At 34.6% G+C, this 18,357-nt stretch overlaps 1 protein-coding gene and 1 pseudogene across 1 annotated transcript; one reads left to right on the top strand and one right to left on the bottom strand.

The window, feature by feature from the left end:
• The first annotated feature begins 1,108 nt into the window (after positions 1-1,108).
• On the top strand, positions 1,109-5,393 carry PME5 (Pectin lyase-like superfamily protein). Its single transcript, XM_048084319.2, has 5 exons — positions 1,109-1,475; positions 1,956-2,145; positions 2,675-2,881; positions 4,768-5,006; positions 5,104-5,393. The coding sequence occupies exons 1-5, from the start codon at positions 1,189-1,191 to the stop codon at positions 5,258-5,260; spliced, it is 1,080 nt and encodes a 359-aa protein (XP_047940276.1). The 5' UTR covers positions 1,109-1,188; the 3' UTR covers positions 5,261-5,393.
• Positions 5,394-7,568: 2,175 nt separating this feature from the next.
• Positions 7,569-17,562, bottom strand: LOC125190770 (protein CASP-like; annotated as a pseudogene).
• Between the last annotated feature and the right edge of the window lie 795 nt (positions 17,563-18,357).

Consider the following 18,357-nt stretch of genomic DNA (forward strand, 5'->3'; position numbering starts at 1 on the left):
TATCTATAGCCGAAACATGAATAGTCTACCAAATGATAATAAGAGCATTTTTATGTTTGATAGTTTATATAAAGCCCGTGAAAATGATAGGCTATCCATTATCCACCTGTGCTTGATTAGGTATTACACTCCTAATGTGTGATAATTGTAATGAAAAACATTATTATAGAAACTGTAATTTAATACATCAACGGAATGGTGAAATAAACATGTAGAGTTATTTAAAGCATAATTAATTTAGAAACATTTGGAATGCACTTAGTACTCCCTCCGTCCCATTGAAGATGACCCACTTTCCTTTTTAGTTTGTCCCAACTAAGATGACCCATTACTTAAAATGGAAACACTTTTATCTCTACTTTATTCCCTCTTTCTTACTTTACTCTCTCCTTTCAACACACAAAATAAATTTGCATAAAATCCCGTGCCGCCCAAGAAAGGGGTCATCTTCCTTGGGACGGAGGGAGTATAAAACAAGTGTATTTCATAAAGCCTAAGCAAATGGAGTACGTCTCAACCTTTGCTAAACCATTTGTTATTATTGAACTGACTGCAGTAAATTCCAAATATTAATTTCCTCACTATTTATCTTGTACGGAGTAGGAGTATTTAACAACGGAATTTCTCATCGATAATTTCGATAAATAAATCACTCTAGTACTTGCCATTCTGATATAGTAATTAATAATAAGTTGGTACACAATTTTTTTGAACTTGGACCCTTCCTATTTATGTATCTGGAAGTGGCTGTAATAAATAACATTTCAATTTAAATTACTTCATTTCAGCAAAAATACAAAATTCGCATACTGACACAGCCTTTATGACATTATTATTAGTACATATCATTAACATTACCACACAAATAATTCCTTCTTATAATAATTACTATTACTTCGGATAATATCAAATTGGCTTCACTCTTTTCCCCTCTAGATCAAGCAATAACGTCTCTAGCTAGCCTTATACTATTATATTTTTGACAAAACATTAAAATGTAACGATCACCAAAATATGACCGTTGCCGTGACCCTATTTGCTCACATGCCAACATACATGTATACTTATATATATACAATACAAACCACAGCATTTTTTCTAGACACAATTTTTTTGATCCTGCAATACAATATCTCTCTGTGAAAACATTCTCTTACATGCCATTTTATTGAATTAAGTTCAATAAAAATGGCTGCTTCTCTTAACTTGTTCTTCTCCTCCTTCAATTTTAATTTAATTAATATTACTACTATTCTCATAATTCTTTCTCTCTCTCTAAATGCAGGAAATTCAGCTAGCGACAATTCAACTTCCGGCAAGCACCACCACAAATGGGTGGGGCCCTCCGGACACCGTGTCATCACAGTCGACGTCAACGGCCTGGCGGACTACCCGACAGTTCAGGAGGCAGTGGACGCCGTCCCTCCGAATAACATGAAGAATGTCCTCATTCTCATCGCTGCTGGTTGCTACATGTAATTATTCATTCATCACAATAATATAGGAATCATTAAAACAAAATTGAATAATTATATATATCCCACTTTTTAGCATCACTTTTATGCTTCCTCCTTCTCATAGCAAATGTCACACTTTTTTTCTCTCTTTTTAATAAAATGATAAGTGGAGAGAGAGTAAAGTAAGAGAAAGAATAATGTAGAGAAAATTTGTTATGGGTCGGAGGGAGTACTATTTTCACTTTATTTTTTCTTCTTTCTTGTCTTTAAACTCAAATATTTGTGTTTTATTGGTTTAGGGTTGAGTATAACTTGTATTTCAAATTAGGGTTTGTAAAATTTGATTTCTTAGGAGTATTATTTAATTTAGGAATTTACCACACAAGTGAAACTGTATATTTGCTAAGTTAGATAACTTCATGTGTCTTGGAGTTATCTGACCTGAAATGTGTGTTATAATCATGTTTTTTCTTATCTATTTTTTCTACCAAATGGCAGAGAAAAGGTGGTGGTTCCAGCGTCCAAACCGTACATAACGTTTCAAGGAGCGGGAAGAGAGAGAACGGTGATCGAGTGGCATGATAGAGCAAGTGATAAGGGAGCAGATGGGCAGCAGCTCCGGACTTATCACACTGCTTCTGTCTCCGTTTTTGCTAATTATTTTATCGCCAGAAATATTAGCTTCAAGGTATATTAATATATCATAGTACATTATTATTTACTTGTGTTGTTTTCGATATAATATGGTTTATTTCTAATACATGGAGATAATAGTACTTGCATCTGAGATTAATTAGAATTGCACTAATTGTTAAATACTAACAAGAAGTTTCTGTCTCACATATTTTGTCCTCATTTTAAACCTTTTCTTTTCTTTGTTTGTATTCATATTGTCTTGGTATGACTAACTTTACTGGATTTCGGATTTAAGTCTCATATTTATATAGCCGTTCACACACTGAGATTTTGTCAGTTAATAATACTAACAATAACCAATAAAGATAATGATAATTACCATAATTATATTAATATTAATATTCTTATGATAGGACACTGGTCCAATAATTTTTCTTTTCTAATCTCGATTTTTTGCAACATACTGTGTTTTCCTTTTTGATATTTAACTATAATTGCACATCCAATCGATCGAACATAGTTAAATAAATAAGCATTATTTTTATAATTTTTAAAAATGCTAATAGAGTTGTAAATTGTAGAACACTGCACCGGCGCCAATGCCGGGGATGCAAGGATGGCAGGCGGTGGCGTTCAGAATTTCCGGCGACAAGGCCTTCTTCTCCGGCTGCGGTTTCTATGGAGCTCAGGATACTCTTTGCGACGACGCCGGCCGCCATTATTTCAAGGAATGTTACATTGAGGGTTCTATAGACTTCATTTTTGGCAATGGAAGGTCTATGTACAAAGTAAGTTTATACTAACACTCTTTGTCCTAACTAAAATATATGTGAAGTCTAGTTTTAATTAAATGATGTTCTAATTTGGATGTGATGAATATGGTAGGGCTTACTAGCTAGCTTATGATTTTTATTTAAAATTGATATAATTAGTCACGCACAAAATTAATTGCTACCAATTAATTAATTTGGAAGCAATATAGTACTCCTACTATCTCGTTTTTATAACTATCATTTTGAGTGTTTTGAAATTCAATTCATAATTGTCTTATCTAAGTTTCTAAGAGCATCTACAATAGAAGGGGTAAATGGAGAGGTAAAAAGAAATAACTACCATATTTACCTTTTCTTGATAAAATTTCATGCTCCAAAGGAAAAGGTATTTGGGGAGGTATTATACCTTCTATCATTTTGAGAAGGTATTTTTACCTCTTCTTGGAAGAGAAGGTAAGAAGTTAGTTATTTTTGTTTGCCTTTTTAATTTACCTTCTTCTCTTGGAGTCCACTACTTTTTAAAAAGATATAATTACCTTTTTGAGGAGGTAAATTAGAAATATACTTTCTCAACTTACCTTTTCCCCCTGGAGATGCTCTAAATATAATCCAGATGGAGTGTCCCAAATTCTCCAATTTTCAAAATATTTTGTAAACTCCAAGAAAACACACTTTTCTTTTTTCTTGTTAACATATGAAAAAAGTTGTTTTGTTATTTAAAAAGCTGTATAGTACTGTCCCTTTCACTTGTCTGGTCCCTTTTTGTCTATGCATCTTTATAAGAAATTTCAAAAGGGCTTTTACTTTTTGAGATTTTAAATAAATTATTAAAACTATTGAGCTGAATGCGTGCACTCCACAGCATGTATGGTATGGGCATATTTAATTCTTTATTTATGCTGAAGAATAGCATATACATTATGGCCTTGATTGCCATCTTATGGATAATATTAATTTTAAACTCCATAAATCTTTAAATTATCTTACATGTAGCCGGAACACTATATTTTTAGATGATGGAACTATTATTATTTTTTCCGAGTAGGGTGACAAACCATTAATGGACCCAACATTGTATTTTTCCGGATAAGTTTTGTATGTATAGGAACCTCATACAATAAATAATTGAAATATCCATTATGTTAAAAACTTTAGGAGGGAACGCCAAAAAAATAGAATATCCAATCTCAGTCCAAATTCAAAATCGTCTCTATATTGAACTCAAAGTTCAAACCATTTTCTTGTTCATGTATCCCATGCCGTAGGGTTATCTCTTATTTAATGATCTCAGGTTATCAAACTATATACTAGGTGTACAATATGCACTAGGGCTACTTGAAAATTCATATCACAAAAAATATAAATCATCTAGGAGTACAATAATTTCATGTATCGAGTATGTACTAGCTAGGTCTACTTTGAAAATTCATATCACATAAATTATAAATCATCGAAATAGTATGTTAGTTATTTCAGGTGCATTGGTTAATAATAAGGTTATAAGTTTGAGTCTATGGTTAGACATTTAATTTATTTGTTCATTCACAAAAAAGGTACATTATTAGTCCTAAGTTTTATGATTGGTCATCATATGTTTTACTATGAGCCTGTGGCATGATTAGTAGAGGTGGATTATATTCGGATTTAGTTGTATTATGATATTCATTCCAAGTCTATGCAAAGCATACTTTCATGATACCAAAACTAACTTACCCATCTTCCTTTTGTGAACTAAACATTTTGATAATTAGAAAATCTAAACTAGAACTATGATTTATATGGACTATGAATGCAATAAGATATTTCTCCTCCTATCTATAGATTGAGAGTTCAAGTCACTTCGGATGTGTATCTTAAGTGTAGCAAAAGAAACTAGAACCCTAATATAATTGTTGCAACAGGATTGTGAGCTACATTCTATTGCAACGAGATTCGGGTCCATAGCGGCCCAAGATAGAAACTTGCCCGATGAAAAGACCGGGTTTGCATTTCTAAATTGCCGGGTCACCGGAACCGGTCCACTCTACGTGGGGCGTGCAATGGGCCAGTACTCCCGGATTGTCTTCTCGTACACCTACTTCGAGGATGTGGTCGCTCGCGGGGGATGGGACGATTGGGATCACGTCAGCAACAAAAACAAGTAAGCTATTAAGAACTAATTTGGATTGTTCATCTTTGTGTTAAATACATTGTCAAAAAGGTACTTACATTTTTTTGTGGTATTGAAAAAATTGTAGGACTGTATTTTTTGGAGTGTACAAATGTTCTGGGCCGGGAGCAGCAGCGGTACGTGGAGTGTCATGGGCCCGAGAATTGGACTACGATACGGCCCATCCATTTCTTGCTAAGAGTTTTGTCAATGGAAGGCATTGGATTTCACCTACAGATGCTTAATATTATTCGATTATTCTTTTTTGCTCCGTGTATATTTATTCTTTATTCATTTCATTCCTATCATTTATTTATTAAATCCGAATAAACTTCTACACCTGTAATATCATTTTAGTATACTGAATTTATTTTTTTAGTGAGAGCATTGAAGCCCAATAACATTGAACATGTGATATTTATATTTATAGATTATTTATTTATGCAATTACTAAGAGGGTGTTGATTTTTAATCGATTGCCAAATTGATTAAAATGGAAAACATCAAATGTGAACACGTTAAATCGAAATTTACAATTTATTAATTTACATTTACATTTACATATTTAGTTATAGTTTTAATTTTTAGCGCTCACTATTTATTACTCCCCCGTCCCTGAAAATTTGTCACTTATTTCCTTTTTCGTCCGTCCCTAAAAATTTGTCACCTTTCACTTTTACTACCATTTTTTATAGTGGACTCTACATTCCACTAACTCATTCACACTCACATTTTATTATAAACTAAGGGCATGTTTGATAAGTTAGTAATACCAAGATAGAGAATTATATATGGATATTTCTAATTGTTTGATATCATAGTTAAGCTTAACTCAAAGCCCAATATAAGATCATGGCCCTATCTAATCTTACCAAAATTATAACATTAACCTTGTTTATGTATCCCACCAATTTGTCAAGTTAAGCCATGTTATTTAATATACAATACAAATTTAGATAATTTCTTTTATATCAAACAACAACGGAAAAAAATCATATCTTTGCATATCTTGACATGAAGTCCGTATTTCTTATCTTATTTTACATATCTTCTCATATCCCATCTTTTTTATCAAACGAGTCATAATACTCCCTCCGTCCCAAGATAAGCGAGCATAAACTTTTTGGCATGGGATTTAAGAAAATGAGGCTTTGTTAGTAAAGTGGAAAGTGAATAAAGTAAGAGAGTTAATAAAGTAGAGAGAAAAAGTAAGAGACAGAATACCAAAAAAGGAAATGGGTCACTTATCTTGGGACGTCCCAAAAAGGAATGTGAGTCGCTTATCTTGGGACGGAGGGAGTATATAAAAGTAGGACCCACATGCCACCAATTTTTTCAACCCACTTTCTATTACATTTCTTAAAACCCGTGTCGGGTCAAATAGTGACGAATTATTAGGGATGGAGGGAATAAAAAGAATCGGACATAGTATCGAAGGATGAGGAAATATTAAATTGAAGTTTGGGACACTTGTCTAAATTGGATTATGTTCCTTATTTTTGGAAAATATACACAAATATCACAAATATGGAAGACATAAACACAAGAAATTGTTTATTCAGCTTATTGCATATGAAATATATTATAAGGATCAAATCATGGTTAATATCTCAAATCAATGCACCACATAGAAAAGAGGAACAAGTGTTGATGTACAAGATATCACAAGAACCCTAGTTACACTTAGATATCAACAATCTAAGTCCAAGTCGTTCACTGATATCACCTGCACACTTAATACACGAATTAGTGGATAACAAGACAATAGTTAAATAAGAAAGTAAGGAACGATTCATCACAACCACACACGAATATGCAACTGTAAAGTGGCTTAGCTCACACTAGCATTGACCACACGTGAACCCTCCTTTAACCGAAAGTCGCAAGGTAAGCCAAGTGGAACCACACCCGAAGCACCTGACTCTTAGGTTCCACAGGAATACTGCACACGGTCGCCAACTCAACACACAATCACATCGTGTATCACAAAACACACACCCAAGACTCAGAAACACATGAAACTCTCGAATCTTAAAAAAAACATTGAGATCTCTTCCGACTTAACAGATCGAACCAAAAAGTTTAACTAGTGCTGGACTTCACAAGGAAACCAAAAAGGTTACCACTAAAAAATCAAATGTTTCATATTTATTAAGACGGAGGGTGTATATTTTAATAACAAATTATTTCCATCCCTTAGTACTTGAGGCGTTTCTTTTGAGCACAAGGGTTTTAAAATAAATGTAAAGTGAATTAAGTAAAAAGAAAATAAAATAGATAGAAACATATTTTTTGTTAAGAAAAAAGTAATTAAGTACTCAACTCCGTGAAACGGAAAGAGTATATGTTTATTTAATGTTTTGATTTAAGCAATTGTATGACTGATTCAACCAATTGAACCATGAACCAATAAATGCACTAATTCGCTTACCAATCTGATTTTTAAAACATTGGTTCTTACAGTAATTTAACATTAAATTGTTGCCGTTCAAATTAAATATTTATTTAAGAAAGTTTATATGAGCTCGCCCGTGAGGGTTCAAGTCAATACTATTAACAATAATGCTCTCTCTGACCAGACGAGCACCAACCATATTTATACAAGACATTACACATGATTTGACATTATTCAATTCAAACCTCTTTCCAGGCACCATGCTACCTAAGTATACAAAGGGACTTTCAGGATATCAAAAGAGATGAATAAAACATAAAGCAACAAATAGTCCAGGTCATTGAGGATGTGGAAGATTGACTACGTTTTCTGCTATTAAGGTTTCTTCAGGTCCGTGACTGCAGTGAGCATTGAAGAGAAATCAATATCATCTCTCAAAATCAAAGAAACTTAGAAAAAGTTTCGATCTGAAAGGATAAATACATTACCTAAGGTAGCTTAAGGCAGACATCCTGTAGAGGCAGGTGAATACCAATATGTGCAATCCTATTGTATTGAAAAATGCAAAGGTTCTTGCATACCTGCCAGATCTCATGTCAGTTGGGATAAGGTGATGTTCAAGTCACAGCTCATCACCTCATTATCTCAGACAACAGTGGTATCAGGAATATAATTGGATCTTAGAAAAATCTGGCAAAATTTCCGGGTTAGACTAATGTGCAGTGTGGAGATAGACAGATTATGTTGGGGAAGGTTGCAAAGTCATGTGGTTTAATATGGTAGAGATAAAACAGAAGGAAATAACCTTTATAAAAGCTGGTGAAACATGGGGAAAACATATTTTTTCTCTCTTTTGGTGAAACCAAGACCAGAAACAACCGTAGTTTGAGTGGCAAAAACTTTAATTCCAGGAAATTATTTTTAAATAATAATGAAAAAATGTAATAATATTAGTAGTAATAATAGCTAAACTCCAGAAGTACCAATTTCTCTTTCCACTGAAAACATTATTTTCTAAGTTATTATTGTCAAAATATTAACCTCAAAAATAAAATGAAGAAAAAATCATGCACAGCTACATCACCATTGCAGTCGGTGTTTTAGTTTGCATCTGAAACAGCAAGCAGCAATGTCTATAAATTGAGCAAGGCAATGGAGTAAGGTAACACCAGAATACACATGAGAAACAGAATATGTGTAACCAGAGTTACATTATTTTTATATCAAAAAGATAAGGACGCATACTTGTTCCCTAGAAGAAACCGCCCACTGCTGAGGGTCATTTTATCTCTCAATCCTAGTTCCTTGTACCTTTGATCTCTTTCCTGTTTTGCATTATCATGAAAAGTATAAAAGAAAATCAGCTAGAATATACATTAAAAGAGGGTACAGAATACACATAATGCAACTCATAGCTATAGCTTTGATTTTATTATGCCAATAGGAAAAAAAAAATTAAAGTCTTTGGCAGCAACCACAAGCAGGAATTATAGATAAAGATGACTCACCTTTTTTGAAAATGCTGCAAATGGATTAATATTGCCCTTATATATCTTTTTATACTTTGATTCAACATCAGAACTAAAACCACTCTCCAGATCTTCAGCATACTGAAAATAAGTACACAGATTATTTAAGATATGTATATTTGGCTTGAAATATAATGTAGTTATCTTATGTCAGCACCTTCTTTGATCCTCTAGACACAACTTTCTCAGAATTATAATCCTGAACATAACGTATTTTCCCGTAGAGTTTGACATTATCTGCCTTTGTTTTCTCAAGCTCAGTGGTAAGGATTCCAATCTTCTCATTCATTATTCTTATTTCCTGAAGACAAAATTAAGTTATCAATTTGAACAGCAGAAAAGAAAACTGAAAGAGTACCAGAAACATGTTACAGCCAATGTACAAATAAAAATGTTCAGAGGAATGTAGACCTCTTCAGTCTCCCGCAAACGTGCCCGGAATCGATCACGCTGGTTGCATATCACCTTAAGCATAGAGTTTTGGTCTAAATCAACAGGAGCACGTCTTTGTTCTGCATTCTGTCCCAGGAAGCATTTAGCTTAAAAAAGTTGAACAAAAAGGTCACATGTGTACATAAGCCACTTGATGCGACAACAATCCAAGATTTTACATGCTTCTTACTCTAAACCATGATCATGTGTCCTCTTTAAACAAGATACACACATATCTCTACAAAATGGAGCTCTTGCAGCTTAGAAAGAAAGAACTTCAGTTTGACACTATTATTAAAACCCTCCATCACCCTTTTAGCATAATTATTGTCTATACACTTATGCCAAATGTTAAAATCTATGTACCTCATAACCAAGTGCCAGCACATTTAATAATGATCAACTCTTCAATTTTCTAAGAAGGAAAAAAATGTTTCTTTGCGTACCAAAATTGACTTCGTAATTACAAGTTACAACAACAACATATGCTTTTTTCTGGTTCTCTAGTGCTCATTAAATATGTAGAATGCAACAAACAACCCAAATTTCATAGACTCGATTAGAAATAATATTAGCTCCCATCCAGAAAAAGCTCTGACAAGTGGGGACACAAAGTAGTAGATATATTTGATGCCTTGATGTCAATCATCCGAATCATATGCAGTTATACAGAAGGAACTAGAATATCACAACTCACCTCGACTTGATTTGTCCCTCCAGATTTCGACAGGTCCCAGTCATTGAAGAAACCGCTCTTTTTATCATTGGAACTGCAACCCTGTATTTAAAGGAGTTAATCAGAATACTTGGTGGTGGTGACCTATTAATGCCATCACTATGGTATAAGAAATTTTTTAAAACACTGGCAAGACAATCCCAACCCCTTGATAAGCAACACCCAGTGGAGGCTTCATACTTCAATTAGGAATTATCATCAAACATATAGTTGTAAGTACCAGCAGTGCAAGTCCACGAGAAGAACTGAGAAAAATAACTAACCTTTAGTATATCATCTTCAAGTTTTTGTATAAGCCTTTGTTGTTCATCAATCTGTGTTGATAGGTCTTTAATCTTTCAGCTGCTTCTAGGAGAGAGGACGTTTCAGCAATTTTGACCTAAGCATAAGGAGACAGTTAAGCCAACTTTTTCATACTGAGACTGAGCAATTCTATTAGTCAGCAGTCACCTCAGCAATCCATTTGGTGAAGTGATAATTAATTGTATTTCATTCTTTCTTATTAGTCTCGAATATTAAAAGAAAATTAATTAAATAAGTTTCAAAATGTTGGAGGAAGAAAGATAGATAACCCAGAGAAAATACCTTTAGAATTTGATATTTAACAACTTACATATACTCCCTGAATATAACAAAAAATCAAACTGGTTTTGACTGAATTATTTGGCTTGTAACAAGCTGAAAAAGGGTTTCTATTTTTTAGCCAGTAGAAATGTACCAATTGATGGCTCCTGGTTGAACAGGATCATCCAGTCTGGTTATAAATGTTGCAACTTCTTTATGAAAATGATCTAATAGCCTCAGTTTCATATTATCTGTTTCTCCTGGAAACTTCATCTCATAGTTAGTATGCCAGGGCCATAGTAACAAGTATTACATCCTCAGACTCAGATGTACCTTATATTGAGTCAGTTCGTGCTCCATTTTTTGATTCTTGTCCAGAAGTAATGACTCCAATTTGCTCATCTCTTCACCGCTTGTAGCTGTTTCCCAATCCTCAGCTTCAATTGAATTATAGCCAACAGCCTACGAATGTAACAATGATCGTACAACTCCAAATCAATAGAGTAACTTTGGTCATATTTCCAAAACAATATTCTATACAAAATAGTAGGCATAAGAATTTATTTAACTAAGCTCATAAGTAGGGCTACCCATTTAATTTCAATAAAATGCTTAGACAATACCAAAAGTTATTGTTCACTAAGTCTCAGTCAAGACGTTCTGTAGGAAATAAGTAGAGAAGTCTGAGAAAGATATTCCCATGCTACATTTTGAGAAGCCAAAAATTGGATGCTTGTTATACACCTTGATAAAAAAATAAAAAAAAAACTTTTCAGGCTCTCATGGTTCACATATAAATTCAAGTTTAAGGTTTACAAATTGTTATGTTAATAGTTAAATGTTTCTCACTCCCAGCCTAAGGACCTTTCAGACTTCATCTATGTACTCTCATTTACCCAGTCAAAGCATAAGAAGCTAATGTTAGATTCCTCCATAGTGGTCAACTGGTCATGTTCACATCACCTGCAAAATTTTTACTTTCTTGCGCAAATCTTCAACTAGTTTTTCAGTTGGTCGCGTCTGAATCTCCTTTTTCAACTCCTCAAGCTCGAATTCCTGAGAATGTGTTACAAGAAAGAGATAGATGAATACAAATTGAAGATATGTCTACGAAAAATAACTTGAAGCATTTGCAAAGACAAATGGAAGAACGAAACTGTAAAGTAGAAAAGTTGTAAGTAATTGGAGAACACTCAAATTTTGGAAAGAAAATGAGGGCAGGATTGTTAATGACAATATCAGTCCTACTGCAGAGATAGACCACCATAACCGGAATATAATCGAACTCAAGCAAGGTTGTAGATAGCAGGACTCAAACATTATCTCCTCTACTGTCAAATAAGATTAGTGACAATTAAATTATTTTTAATACTGGTCATGGCTTATATCTGACACCCTAACTTGTAGTCAAATAATGCAACTGCATGACAAATTTTATCAGACCCTGGCTTATGCATGATTCATACCAAAAAAACTGACCTGCTAGCAAATAGTCAGGTGTAAGAATATTTCCTGCTTGCCTAGGAGCTAAGTGAGATTCAATATATAATCGATTATTTGATATTTCTAGCTTCCACTTCCGTCTGTCTCTTTGCACCCATTCAAAAGCAGCCCTCTTAAAGTGATATCGATTACTAGGAATGGAAAGGATGGTGATTGGATCCAAGTGATTGCTGATTTCTAGACCTATTGCATTATCTTTTAATTTGTTTTAAATTAAGTTAGGATTTCATGGGACTTGAATAAATTAGGGATTGATTGAATAATTGAATTAATTAGAGCAAATTTAATGGGATTTGTCTACGACACTCTTATATATTATATAGGGGAGTTTGAAGAATGTATCCAGAGAGATCAAAGTTATTATCTACTCCCTCCGTCCCCAAAGAATATGCACTTTGGATTCGGCACGGGTTTTAATATAAAATTGGTAAAGTAAGAGAAAGGTAGAGAGAAAAAGTAATTAAAGTATTGTTACTGGAGAATGGGTCCCATCTCATTAGAGAGAAAAGACTTTCCAAAATTAGAAAGTGCATAGTCTTGTGGGAGGGACTAAAAAGGAAAGAGTGCATATTCTTGTGGGACGGAGGGAGTATTTTATTTCCAAGTTCTGTTGGTTCTACTTCTTGTTTACAAAAGCTTGATAGTTACTTTCTGTTCTTTATCTTCGAGTTGTTTATTCACTGGTTCTTAACTGCCTTATCACTCCATATCATAAAGAAGTAAAAAACACGTCATAAAAATAAAATGCAGTTGTAATCACCTTTTCATTGAGTAAAGCCTTCAACTTCTTTAGCTCATTCAAATTATATTCTCGCTCATTTGATAGTGTTGTCTCAATGTTGTGCAGTTCTGTATTCAGTTCAGAGATTATCTTTTCCTTTGCACTAGGAGAATTCTCAAGTATAGTGTTTGCATCTGAACTATCACTACAACACAATCACCAGATTAATCGAAAGAAAATACATGACACAAAAAAAGGCACCTACAAGTCCTAGAGGCCAGAGCAAAAAGGAAACTTACATAGCATGACAACTAATGAAGCAGAAAATGAGAAGAAAAAAAATCAAGCCAGCATTTAACAAGCTCCCTCCCGTTCATAATGATATGGGTGATCACTATCAATTTTTCAGGCATTGGTTGATAAGAATAGTGTTACCAACTTTTACCTTTAATTAGACAACAATATAAAGAATTGACCCATCTAACTATGTAGTTCAAGATAGAGCGTATATGACAAAATGCCTATCTCAGACGATTTAATTCTTTAATTCCCTCAGGCATCAGTTCCAATGAAAAGCATGCCATTCTCCTAAAAGAAACAAAATAATACAAATAGGATAAGGATGCCTTTAATCTTTTTAAGAAACATCACATTTTCCTTATATCATGACTAGTCCCCATCAGTTACTTGCTCAAAAGCCGCAATGCCAATTACTGCAGATATTTTCTATCATCCAACTTCAGATATGATTATACAAAAGTCTTAGGTCCAGCAGTTTTTATGTGTATTTGGCATGTTACTCATTCCTTACCACTAAAAGAAGTCAAACTTTAAGAAATACAAAAGATGGAAGCACAATATTTTGTAATTTGATGACTTCTGACTTGCGGTAAGAAAGACAAAAAATACTCCAAGCGAGAAAATTATTTATGTATTCGTTACACCAAAAACATACCTTCTCTTATGTCCACTCTCTTCATTAGCTGATTGTAACTGAGAGCGCAGAAGCCCCTGTTAATAATGCAACATGAGCTATCAATTAGCACTGTCCACATTTGAAAGTTGGAAAAATCAAAGGAAACCTCAATTGAATTTTCTTGATTCTTTATCTAGGCATACACAAATAATACCCAGCACTATGCCACACCAATAATCACCACCATTTTCAATGATAGAACTCTAAAGATATGTAAAATTTTCCATGTGATCTTATGTATAGTAATATTGCTTGTCAGCTCAAACAGAGTGGCATCTAAAACAATCCCAGTAATCTTATCTTATTGTCACACAAGGTATACTATTAAAGGTCACCTTTAAAGTTACAAGATATAGAACAAACTATTCATTAGTAATGACTAATGATATTATCTGGAAAATGGCTGAAAAATTTTTGAAAAACGAAAGCATCGCACTACATAAGAATGTAGGCTCACCTTTTCTCTCTCAAGGCTTAAAAGACGTGTCTGAGCTTCTTCAACTTCATCCATCAAAAGATTAACTTCTGATTGTTTCGTAGCTCTATCCTCATCTGTGCTTAAACAAGTACAATTGTGTATATTGGTTCTGGTAACATAATAAACAGATTCTTAGCTGCTTATTAGTATGTGGATGTAATATTAAACAGTACAAAAGAAGGCAGAAATCTTATAAGCATTCTGACCTGATTGGGCACGAAGTTCAAACAACTGGCTCTGAGCAAATTCATGAAGTTTCCGCATAGTAGATACACTTTCTTGAGCTTGGCGCAGTTGATCTTGTAACATTCGTTCCCTGAATTATCACAACAAATGGCACTCAACCTATGGGAATTTATAATAACTGAAAGGTTGCACATAAAGATTATCCTCGATACGGCGTAATATTTCTTCTACCATCTGTTTGTGAGAAATATAACCACTATGATCAGACCTTATACTCGGCAACTAAAAGTCAGCTATGGAGCTCATAGAATATATAGTACCTTTCTTTTAGAACTTCCATAGTTTTCTGATTCTATCCGGCCAAATTTCGTTGCTTAATCTCAACAATTTCTTTCACTTTTTCCTCCATCTTCAAGACCAAGAGAGATAAGCTAAATGAAATGAGGAAATAAAAAAAAGTGTATGCTAGTCACTCAAAAAAAAAACTAAACAGCTGCAAGCTTTTCTGGATAACAGAGAATTTTGACGGATGCCACTAAAGTCCATACCACAAATGATTGGAAAAAGATGTCTTATAATTGCAAAAAAAATGCCAAAGATTAAAAAAAAAAGATTGACACAAAAAATCCACTCGTTTTAGCCATCTGAGCCTAACAAAATATCAACACACATAATCTACCAACAAAGGCACTGAACCCATAGCCCCATACGCCAATCAGTATTCCTCCATCAATATGGGGGGGCTGAGGGAGTTGGAGTTTTCAGCAACAATTGTTCTTTGGTCTAACAAAGAAAAACCCCTCACAAAATGCTTTCTTGAGATAAGAATTTTAAGTCCCTTCAGATAAAATGAATGTACATATCTTTCATATGTCTAAGTCTTTCTATGTCAAGCTTAAATGAAAAATCCTATTATGATCTATGACTTATTAATCATTTCTTTGTTAGATTTGAACTTCTCAACAATTACAATAGTAGCTTATTTTCCTTGTAGAATGAATAGTGTAATTCATGATCAACACGGCGGGTAAGTTGGTACTTCCACATGTCTAAAGCGACCCAACTACTGCAGCATGAAAAAATGACATGCAAGTACTTACTATTGCTAACATCAAAGAGCCTACTTAATGTTGAACACGGAGATATATAGTGACCTGTTGTTCTAACTGACGGGTGCGCTCTTCAAGTCTTCTTATTGTTGCTTGTTGGTTTTTCAGGTGAGTTGATTCAGTGTGGAATTCCTCAAGCTCAACCTTCATCCTTCTGTTTTCAGACTCCAGTTCAAACAACTTGGCATCCTTCTCCTATATAAGAAGAAGAGAAGGTGTCAAAATAGATACAATTTAGATTAATTAATAACCAATGAGGTTTTTTATAGCAACATCACACATGGATGTGGATGGTAGCGTTGAATACCCATGGACTGCCTGATTAACCCAACTTAAAATATAGAGAATTCATGTGAAGCATGCAGGCATGTTCAGTTTCAAAACTCAAAGTTTTATAATCCCTCCGTCCCAAGATAAGCGAAGTCACATTCCTTTTTGGGATGTCCCACTATAAGTGAGTCATTTCCCTTTTTAGCAAAAAATCATCTCTCTTACTTTATTATCCACCTACTTTATCCTCTCTTTACTTCTCTACTTTTTCTCTGTCTCGTACTTTACTTGCTCTACTTCAACTCTTTAAATATCAATTCCTTAAATCCCATGCCCAAAAGAAGTGCTTCGCTTATCTAGGGACGGAGGGAGTATGTTAATTACTAATCAATTCCACTTGTAGTTTAATGGGTCAATTTGGACCCAAAGTATACAGATTCAAACTAACTAAATGATTCCATAAGAAAAACTAAGAAAACGATTCCTGTGCCACTATGCTTCGAAATTTCAAATATCAATATCATGAGTAATTACTTAGCACATAATTTTTATTATTTCATGATACAAACAATGTTTACCCCATGTTTTGGTTAGTGTAACTGGATCCCCCAAAATAAGAGTAAATCGAAAGGACCAGTTCATGGGTACTTACTGCAACTGAGTTTAGAACTGGGTAAGGATTCGGAGCTTCGTAAAGTTTCTGGTAAATGTTGAGAAAATAATTTTCCCCAAATTTTGCTCTCTTGGTAAGTTTATCAACCTCTTCTTGATAACCCTTAAGTAAAGAGTTGAACAATTTCAACTTCTCTTCATTTGAAGCCTTCTTGAAGTTTGTTACAAGTTAACTTTCATATGGTGACAAACAGTACTGTACATGTGTCCATGATCTCGATCAGGACAGGTGATCACTAAAAGCACAACATATGTCTAGGCAAAACGTGGAGGCAGCATGAGAACGCAAAACATGCTAAAAGTGGAAGAGAATACCTCTAGTGTTCTCTGCAAGCTTCCTACGATTCTTCTTACTGTTCTCCTGATTCTCTGCAATTCTAAGCCCCTGTTCATCCAGGATAGTCCTTTCTTTCTCTAAATCAAAATCTGGAAGGATCAAAAGAGTTTGTTGTAATTTATATAATCACACACCAAATATCTTTTCGGAAGTCCACGCAGATAATAAAATGTAGATATTTGTTCCCATAATCATCACAGAGGTCAGTTTAAGAATCCCCTTATCAGCATAGGGCTTATGTTGCATAACCACACAGGAGATCAACAACATTAAGAAAATAGAGAAATGTGAATTAGTCAAAGGTTTGCTTGGGGTTCGGTACCGACAGGGTGAAAATTCAAGGGTACTTGTTTGAGAATAGGTAAGTATGAATTAGGAACTGCATCAGATTGAAGAGTCTTCTCAGGTTTACGCATTTTGGTACATTCTCATTAGCTACAACTACGAAAGGGAGAACTATCCTAGTTAACAGTACGAATTGAAGAAGATAGTTATGAAACAAATTTAGGTTACAATGGATTATATGTGAAGAGTACCTTTCCAGAAAGTAGCAACAACAGAAACAGGAGCAGAGGTCAATGATGAGTTCGGTTTTTCTCTCTCGGATCCTCCTCCACCACCACCTTGCAAACTGTCCATTACTGATTACTGATCTCAATGTCCGGGGCTTTTAGTCTCCCCGATCACCCTCCTCCTCCTCCTCCTCCTCCTCCACTTCCACTTTGTAGGCCTTATATTGCTGATCTCAATGCACACGAAACCTCAACTCTTAGATAATGGAAGAGAATTACCGTGATGATGATGATGAAGAAGGAGAATTCTAGGGCTCTTGTCAATTTTGATAACTGATCTCAATGTCGGGCACTCAAAACCTCACTTCGTTTCACCTTATGTTCAATTAAGATTTATTAAAGGTTAACTAAATGGTTTTATACTTTAAATCCTCCCGAGGCCTTCGACAAGGGGATCCCCTCTCCCCATCTTTATTCATCTTGGCGGCTGATTATCTATCTAGAGCCTTGGATCGAACCATCCTTGGCAATAAGGACCTGAGGTTCTGTACTGCTAGGTATTCAATGGGTATCTCACATCTTGCTTATGCGGATGACATAGTTATTTTCACGCAGGCCAAGAGGGCCTCCATCCGGAAAGTCATGGGCTGCCTCAAACATTACATGGCAGTTTCTGGTCAGAAGATTAATGAGGGTAAGAGCAGCTTTTACATTGGGAAAAAACATGCTAGATCGGCAGCAGGGGTCACAGCAGAGGGAGGTTTTCAGCAAGGTTCCTTGCCGTGTACTTATCTTGGGATTCCCATATTCAATGGTCGGAAGAAGACGAGTTTGTTTATGTTTCTTCGCGATAAGATATCCCAAAGGATCCATTGTTGGAGTCACAAGCATCTCTCTTTTGGAGGCCGACTCACTTTGGTTA

The sequence above is a fragment of the Salvia hispanica genome, chromosome 5 (assembly GCF_029641045.1).
Source record: "Salvia hispanica isolate PSC_SH4W2 chromosome 5, Shi_PSC_v1, whole genome shotgun sequence".
NCBI classification, from domain to species: Eukaryota; Viridiplantae; Streptophyta; class Magnoliopsida; order Lamiales; family Lamiaceae; genus Salvia; species Salvia hispanica.

What these genes read in the sequence shown, in the direction of transcription:
- PME5 (XM_048084319.2), top strand. Translation starts at nt 1,189, where the DNA reads ATGGCTGCTTCTCTTAACTTGTTCTTCTCCTCCTTCAATTTTAATTTA. An exon ending in CCAGAAATATTAGCTTCAAG is followed by an intron (nt 2,146 to 2,674) that starts GTATATTAATAT and finishes TGTAAATTGTAG; the next exon opens with AACACTGCACCGGCGCCAAT. An exon ending in ATGGAAGGTCTATGTACAAA is followed by an intron (nt 2,882 to 4,767) that starts GTAAGTTTATAC and finishes TTGTTGCAACAG; the next exon opens with GATTGTGAGCTACATTCTAT.